The sequence below is a fragment of the Leiobunum rupestre genome, chromosome 1 (assembly GCF_980474605.1).
Source record: "Leiobunum rupestre chromosome 1, qqLeiRupe1.1.hap1, whole genome shotgun sequence".
NCBI lineage: Eukaryota > Metazoa > Arthropoda > Arachnida > Opiliones > Sclerosomatidae > Leiobunum > Leiobunum rupestre.
This window is the reverse complement of record NC_143384.1, coordinates 40,182,804-40,191,596: the sequence shown is the minus strand read 5'-3', so window position 1 is coordinate 40,191,596 and position 8,793 is coordinate 40,182,804. Positions and strand designations below refer to the sequence as shown.

Below are 8,793 nucleotides of genomic sequence, written 5' to 3'. Positions count from 1 at the left end.
TAAGTGAATTATAATTCATCTAAATCAAAGTATTTTGAATGCTATAAAATGGAAACATCATTGTCGTGAACCGGCATTGTTTTGATTAACTTGCAAATTACCGTGATTAGCGCCAGTATTGTTATTATTGATTGTATTCATGACAGGCACTTTAACAATTACATTCGCGAAGTTACTGCCATTAGCGTTTTTGCCAGTCCTTTCTAAAACTCGTTTCAGCTCCGCGATTTCGTCCTCTCGATCGGTCAACTGTTAACGCAGCTCCTTCACCACGAGTTGATTTCTCTCTGACGGCCGGGTTGCCAGCCAAGACGCGATCTTCTCGTGGCCGTGTTTTCGCGCCAAATCGGCCGCCGTCTCGCCGTCTTCCGTGAGCGCGCGATCGTTCGCCCCGAGTTCCAACAGATACTTGACGATTTCAAAATGTCCATCTTCGCTGGCACAGTGCAGCGGCGTCTTCCCGGCGCAGGAGGACGCGTTGAAGTCGGCGCCTCCCTCGACTAAAATCCGAAATATTTCTAAATGCTCGTGTCTGCAGGCGATATATAAAGGGGTGTAGTTTCCAATTTTGCCCCATCTGATATCGGCTTTATGTCCGATGAGGATTTTGACGACGTCGGCGTGTCCCTTTTTCGCCGCTTGCCACAGGGGAGTGACGCCCTCGAAGCTGGGGCTGTTGACGTCAGCTCCCTTCTCCAACAACATTCGGACGATCTGGGCGTGTCCTTTTACCGACGCGACGTACAGCGGCGTTTTGTATTCGGCGTCCGCTTTGTTGACTTTGGCGCCTTTTTGAAGAAGGAGTGTCACGATATCGGCGTGTCCCTGCTTAGAGGCGTGACATAAGGGCGTTCTTTTTTTGTCATTCGGCTCGTTTATTTTGGCGTCTTTTTGAAGAAGGAGTGTCACGACATCGGCGTGTCCCTGCTTAGAGGCGTGAAATAAGGGCGTTCTTCTTTTGTCGTCTCTTTTGTTCAATTTCGCGCCATTTTGAAGAAGGAGTTTTACGACGTCCGCGTGTCCCTGTTTGGAGGCGTGAGATAAGGGTGTTCTTCCGTTGGCGTCTCTTTTGTTCAATTTGGCGCTTTTTTGTAAAAGGAGTTCCACTACGTCCGCGTGTCCCTGTTTAGAGGCGTGAAATATGGCTGTTTTTGTTTTGTGGTCACGCTTGTTTATTTTGACGCCTTTCTTGAGCTCAGAGCTTACGTCGTCGACCATGCCCATCATGGCCAATTCGTGTATGGTCGGTGGCGCTCTCATAGTTGCAATGGGAATGCTTCGAAGCGTTGAATTTGATCTTAATAATAAAGGAATAACCAATATAACATAGCTCTTCCGGTTTTAGCTAGGGTCAAACTAATCACACTTTCAACTCTAAATTCATTCGTCACATTCGAACTAATAGGCTTTACAGGAATTCAAGATATTGACTATTTTGCTGAACTTCTGAAACGTCTGAATGTCTAATTTTAGTTTGATCCTCCTGTAAAAACCTACCGTCTGATCTTTTTGATTATAATTTGCTGAATTTTGAATTTATGAACCGTCTTAAATTGTTTACTATGCAGAATTTGTATTTTTTGAATATTTCGCTGAATTTGGAATTTCTGAACTCAAAATTTGAAAATTATTGAAAAGACCGTCTGAATGTTTTGACTATTTGCTTAGTTTTGAATTTCAATATTAAACAAATTAGTCACAAAGTTCAGAAATTCCAAGAAATATTCATTCTCGGAAGTCAGCGAGCTAGAGTCGAGACAAGCCGGTCATGTCACATGAGTTGCCAGTTCAGTGGCAGTTCTTTTTTGGGCAGATTTTGATAACACAAAAGTATTGAACGTAAGACCAAAAATCGCTAAAACCTAGGGTTGCTCGAAACACTAACTAGTGGTTGTTCGAAAAAAACGTTATATGGAAACGGAAATAAGGAGTGAGGTTGACCTCTGAGGTTACGAAGCTGCTCACAGTTGACCATGTTCCTAGAGGGCAAAATTGTTTAAAAAAAAACTGACCACGTTCTTACAATAACCGGAAAATTGAGATTTCGGGGGGGGGGGATTTAATCTGTAAACTCGATGCAGAAGGAATTGATCCCACTTTTCACCCAGTGATGGAAGGGCCACAAGCTGAAATCTAACCCGGGTCCTCTTGCTGCGGCACGAAGAACTATCCAATCTTCCACCCCATTCCAATTGGCACTCAATCATCACATGCCACATTTTCACTCAATCTTAAAATTTCACACTGTCACAATTTCACTCAATCTTAAAATTTCACACTGTCACAATTTCACTCAATCTTAAAATTTCACATTGTCACTAAATCTTCAAATTTCACATTGTCATTAAATCTTCAAATTTCACATTGGCACTCTTTCTTCACATTCACATTTCACACTGAAACTCATTCGTCACATTCACATTTCACACTGAAACTCATACTTCACATTCACATTTCACATTGACAGTCATTCGTCACATTCACATTTCACACTGAAACTCATACTTCACATTCACATTTCACATTGACAGTCATTCTCCACATTTAAATTTCACAGGGACACTCATTCTTCACATTTCACACTGATACTTACTTTTCACATTAAGATTTGACACCGACACTTACTTTACATATTCACATTTCACACAGACACTCATTCTTCACATTTCACACGGACACTCATTCTTCACATTTCACACTGACCCTTACTTTTCACATTCACATTTCACTTGCACTCCGTCTTCACATATACATTTCGTACTAATACTTAAACACATCACATATAGAATATTTGTGGCATAAACGTCAAAGGAAAGTACACCTACTGTACAAAATTTCCCATGTTCACCTACTTCAAATTACTTTAATTTACTCTTAGACGTTAAACCTGAACGATAAAATATTTATCGTTGTATATAACTTAGCATTTTAAACCTCCGACTTATATTCATGGAAAATTGCTATTTGTATATCTAACCCGCCTCTCGTGTGGTTTATATTAGTCGTTTGCGTGGGTTGCATATCCTTATCATTCTGTTAATACGCCTGAAAATTAATCAAAGGAAATAAAATAGTGTAAAAGGAGCGAAATGTTTTGTTGCGTAACGTTATGCGGAATAAGTACATTTACGCTATTAATATATCGTGTGTTTAACGTCAGTCGTTGAAGGGGAAAAGCGTAGCGAGCGAATATCCTGTGGGCGTTTAAAAAATATGTAAATAGTCTAAATGTTTATCTTGTTCCTTTTATTTTTTCCTTTTTATTTAAAAATGTATGGTAAAATATTAGGCATACACTGAATGATGTAATTAAAATATTTAAAATACACAGGAGCTTTCGGACCGTGGCCCTTCCTCAGCTGCACGTTACTAAATTCTTATTACAATAATAAATAATAATTAAATAAATACTTCTGAAACATTTCCACGAAGTAGCAGTCTATTATAAACATTTTATAGTCAACCAAGACCATGGAACAAACTTTTAAAATTTATGATAGCTATAAGAAATGCCTCCAAATTATATTAGGCCATTGGGGTTTTACAAAATTGGGCAAAATATATCTCAGAAACCGTCAGGGTGATAAAATACACCAGCTTTTCAATGTAGCTCTTACGTCTTGCGTGTGAAAATCGCGCCTTCCAAAATTAAACTGAGAAAGGTCTGTCTGTTATTATTCTATTTTCATTTCATTTTGTAGAAACATTCTATTGATTGACATTTTATGCGGGAGTTTCGTACAAGCTGCTAGAGACAGTAAAATATGGAGTAGATAACTTTTTGATATCTGTTGTAATCTGTTATCAATTATGGTTTTTTATACATAGATTTTTTATCCATAACTATATAACCTATTTTTACCTTTCCGAGGGTACTTTGTACCCTGGAGGGGTTATACAATCACCGTGTCTGTGGGTGGGTGTGTGTGTGTCCTGCGAACGCGTACGCATTTTCGGGGCAAAGTGTAATCACTGCGTTCGCAGTTGCTAGGGCTCTTTGCGTTCGCAGTTGCTAGGAATTAGGGAGCGAAGTCTAACGGATGGCAAAACCACCGTTTGACGGTGAGCGTTAACGGATGACAATGCGGTTGGGTTCGGTTTTGATGGTTTTACGCTCACCGTCGCGACAGTGTGGATGCAGTTTGATTGGATATTACCTTATTTTAATGTTTATGTGTAGGGTGTGAATGTTTAGTTTGTGTTATGACGGTTGTGGGTGTTGAGTGTGTTATGTTAGTGTTGATTGTGTTAGTGTTGGTTGTGTTATGTTTGTGTTGGTTGTGTGTACGTGCATTTTCTCTCCAACTTTTTCTTGTTGACTTTTGGGACGGACCGATTGCTGAGTGTTTAACAACCTCTCAACTTCCAATGGCAGGGTTTCCACCAATTGCTCACGGTATTCGTCTTAGTGTCTATTTGCGATTTATTGGCGCAGCCGGGAATCGGACCCGGGTCTGCTGCGTGGAGAGATTTACTCTAACACCTCAGCCACCAACGCTTGTTAAGCTTCGGTGTTTTTCAAAAACAGCTAAGCGATAGTCCTTTACGCTGTTATAAAGTTATTGACGTCAATTTTTTTCCTACAACATTTTACACTTTTGTAAATTGTTTTTCAACAACATTTTACGCTTTTGTGAATTATATTGAATTTAATTTGCTTCGTATTATATTTAACCGATAAACTTGTTCTGTAAATAGGGTTAAATTCAATTGTGCATTGTTTTAGTACGTCTAACTCGCTGTTGTAACTACTTAATTTATATTATTCTAAATAAATTAAACTCGGTTGTTTCGTCTCAATTATTTAAATTAAAATTTTATACCGGGCGGGATTGAACCGGGATTACGTTTTAAGTAAATAACTCTGAATTGCGGAGATATATCTTTAAGGGTTATCTCGAGAGATTAATACCACTAGGGACAATTCTTCCGAGGAGAGGTATATTTTGGCTTGCCAACTTGTTATTAAATAAATTAAGCACTTTTTTACTCGCAATCACTGAGTCGTGTTCATCATTTATCTCGGCAATGATACGCTGTTGCAGAAGCTGCCTTGACTAGGGCGGAAGACTACGATACCACAAGTGGCGACGGGGATAATTTGGTCTGCGGGATTTTCAAGTAAATTCAAGGCGCAGCTCTTCCGTTTGCATGGCATCTTTTCTGGGCAGCGTCGGGGAACTCGTTCCTGCTGAAGAAGATTGGGCTACTTATGTAGAAAGGTTGGGAGATTTTCATGGCCGTTAACCAGATTGACGACACATTGCGCGCTGGAGTCCTGTTAACATCTGTCGCTAAGAAAATATATTCTATCATCCAAGATTTATTTTCTCCAGCGGCGCCGAAAACGCTGTCATACAAGGATCTGGTTCAGTATTGACGCCATCAACGGGCTGGCGAGTCTGTCGCTGATTACGTCGTAGCGTTACGACATCTCGCTCGATTCTGCCTGTTTGGAGCGCAAATCGATGACTATCTACGTGATCAATTCATTGCGGGAATTCGGGAGCAGGCCGTTTTGAACAGGGTTGGCAAAATTTGAGTTTAAAAAAAAAACAGAAATACTCTTTTTTTTGTTTTAAACAAGTCTTCTTAGTTTTAAACTGTTTTTATTTCTAAGTAAAAAAATACGTTTTAAACACTAAATAATTGTTTTCAACGTGTTTTAAACTCTTTGTAGTAACGCTTGTAGATGGCGTTACAATCTTAAAAAGTTAACCTTTTTACCTCGGTCGTGGGTTCAAACGTCAGTTAAAGTTCTCACGCCGCCGGGAGTAGTGGCGTACTCCTGTAATCCCAAGCGTCTGTGAGGCAGAGTTTGTGGATGGCCGTTTGAGGAAGACTAAAATAACTAGAGCGAGGTGCAAGAAGTGTCATACGGAGATGGTAGGACTGGTTGCTAGAATGAAGAAACACGTTGACATTTGTCTTGCCACATTGGAAAGTGCTATAGATATTTCTGACAATAATTGTAAAACAGATGAGGATGATCTGGATGAAGATGACATACCCCTAGCTAATTTGTCAACTCTAGGACAAGAAGACGTATTTTTTGATTCGACGTCGCTTCTGAAAATGAAATAGGCTGGTGTCATTTTAATGATTTTATTTCATTTATTTATTTATTATCATAATTATCATTTTTATTTTGTTCTTTGGTATTTGTAGTACCCCGGGCCCTTCCCCAACGACCATTAACTCCTGGTAACACTAGTACTGCCAGTGGATCTACTATATCTGTAACCTCCATTTCCTCTACTCCGTCTGAACTGTCACTCTCCAATCACAAAAGAAAATCTCAGTGAGTAATCTCCAGCTCAGGGTCATCGAGTGCTAAAATAAGTAAATTTGTAATTCGTACATCTGCATCCGAAAAGAAAAAGCTTCATTTGCAAATCGCGTGATATACGTATGCAACCAATTCGGCTTTTCGTCACGTTGAACATCCACAATTCATCAAATTGATCAATAGTTTAAGACCAGGATATACACCACCGTCGCGTCGTCAAGTTGGAAACCAGTTACTCGATGAAGTATATCAAAGTGTTTTGACTGAAATGAAGAACAATCTGAATGGAAAAACAGTTTGCATGTCATTAGACGGCTGGAGCAATGTTCACATGGAACCTGTGATTTGTGTTTCAGTCACCGATTTGTTAGATGATACATACCATTTAGTCGAAACTATTGACACTGGAGCACAAAAGCATGATGCTGAAAATGTATATAACCTGGCTGTGGAATCTATAAAAATTGGCAGAAAGACAACTGTATTGTGAAGAGTTTTGTCACCGATAACGCATCAAACATGGTAAATATGAGAACACGCTTGGCAACTTCGGAAGATCTCGGTACAGTGGACATTATTAGCTACGGATGTTCTGCGCACATATTCAACTTGTTGGCCCATGACATTGATAAAGGAAACCCAGGAATAAAGGAGCATGTTAAATAAATTATAAAGTACTTTAGAGACACTCATTTTACGTCCAATCGAACGAGAACGCCGGGTGTATGCGAAACAACAACAACAAGTGAATGGCTATGGAGGGCACAACCGAGAGTCCCATGTCGGCGATTCAGTCTTCGCCAAAAAATCTACGCCAAGGTCAGACATGGATGCCTTCTACAGTAATCAGTCGTGACAGCGACGCACGTAATTACACCGTATCGACCGAAGATAACCAATCCTGGCGATGGCATGTCGATCAACTACATGTATGGCGACACAAAACCAAAACCGATGTTTCAGGGGTTCCTGTACCAACGGCTGAACCACAACCAACGACATGAACTAAAGAGCCGGATATACCAGTTCCGGAGCTGGACAGTCACCTGAGAGTCCGGACCAAGATCCAGAACCACGACGATCCACCAGACTCCGGAAACCACTGGACAGACTTCAGTACTAAATAAATTTAATAAATCAAATAGTCTTCCCCGATTTCTAATTTCGAGGGGAAGTGATGTAATCTGTTATCAATTATGGTTTTTATACATAGATTGTTTTTTATCCATACCTATACAACCTGTTTTTATTAAATAAATTAAGCACTCTTTTACTCGCAATCACTGAGTCTTGTTCATTATTTATCTCGGCAATGATACGCTTTGCCAGAAGCTGCCTTGGCTAGGGCGGTAGACTGCGATACCACAATATCCATCATTTTATTTTATTTGAATATTTGAACGATTGAAAATCTCCAGGGTCGTGTGGGATAATTTACTACCAGCTACAACCACAATAGACTGAGGCTCAGTCAAACAATAATTATTGGAATTCCGCATTACCACAGAGCCGTGAGAGATTACCTAAATAACGAATTTCCACAACGATGGATAAGGAGAAACGGTCCCGTACACTTGCCAGCAAGTACGCCCGATCTGACTCCGTTGGATTTCTTTCTTTGGGGTTCGTCAAGGACAAGGTGTACGCCACTTCGGTTGAGACCCTTGAAGAGCTGCGTCAACGAATTGTAAGCGCTTGGCGGAAGGTAACCCCGGAAATGATTCAAGCTGCCTTCGACAATATGATTGTTCACGCCCAAGCCTGAATTGCAGCCGAAGGTGGTATTTTCGAAACGTACTTATAAATTTTGTTTGTAAGTAGATAAATAAAATGTCTCTTTGTTTTTTAAAAAAAATTCGCATTTTTCATCCTTCGAAATTAAATAGGGTAATACCTTCTTCGCCATTGTCTCCTCGATTTTTCAGCGGTGTTTATTGCATTAAACACCAGATTAACAAATTTCTGACTTTCATAAAGTTACACTACTCTCCCAATGGAATTCAAAAAAAGTTATTTTAGCTTGCCTAACTTGTCACTTTTTCAAGTCGTAATTTTTCAGTGAAAAATACGTCTATTTTTTTCGCGCCAACGCTATTTGTACGTTTTCGGTGACGCTAAACAATTTTCTCTTTGACAATTTTCTTATAGCACCTAACGGTTAAAATTAAAATTTAAAAAAACGTGAAAATATACTTTGATTTAGATGCCTTTTTGGTAGAAAGTGTCACCCGGCACGTATACTGTACAGTACAAATTTCAACTTTCTAAAAAACATAGTTTTTGAAAAAAATCACTTTTTCGAGCAACAAAAAAAAACACCCTGTATATATTTCAAAGTTTTGATAATGAGTTTCTCCATTTACTCAACGACCGTTCGGGGCTGAGTATTATCCTTTGGAACGCCACAATGGGAAAGAAAGATGAAGTAGACACCAATTTCCATGCAAATCAGATAATTAGGTTTTGCTCTAGAGATGTCTGCAAGAAGCAGATGAAAGTTTCCT

At 39.5% G+C, this 8,793-nt stretch overlaps 1 protein-coding gene across 1 annotated transcript; it reads right to left on the bottom strand.

Annotated features, from left to right (window-relative positions):
- On the bottom strand, positions 1 to 2,847 carry LOC149962892 (uncharacterized). The gene is made up of 2 exons (XM_090170387.1): positions 2,826 to 2,847; positions 1 to 1,297 (listed from the first exon to the last, which is right to left on the bottom strand). Exons 1-2 carry the CDS (start codon positions 2,840 to 2,842, stop codon positions 253 to 255), a joined length of 1,062 nt encoding a protein of 353 aa, XP_090026513.1. The 5' UTR covers positions 2,843 to 2,847; the 3' UTR covers positions 1 to 252.
- Positions 2,848 to 8,793: the final 5,946 nt, after the last annotated feature.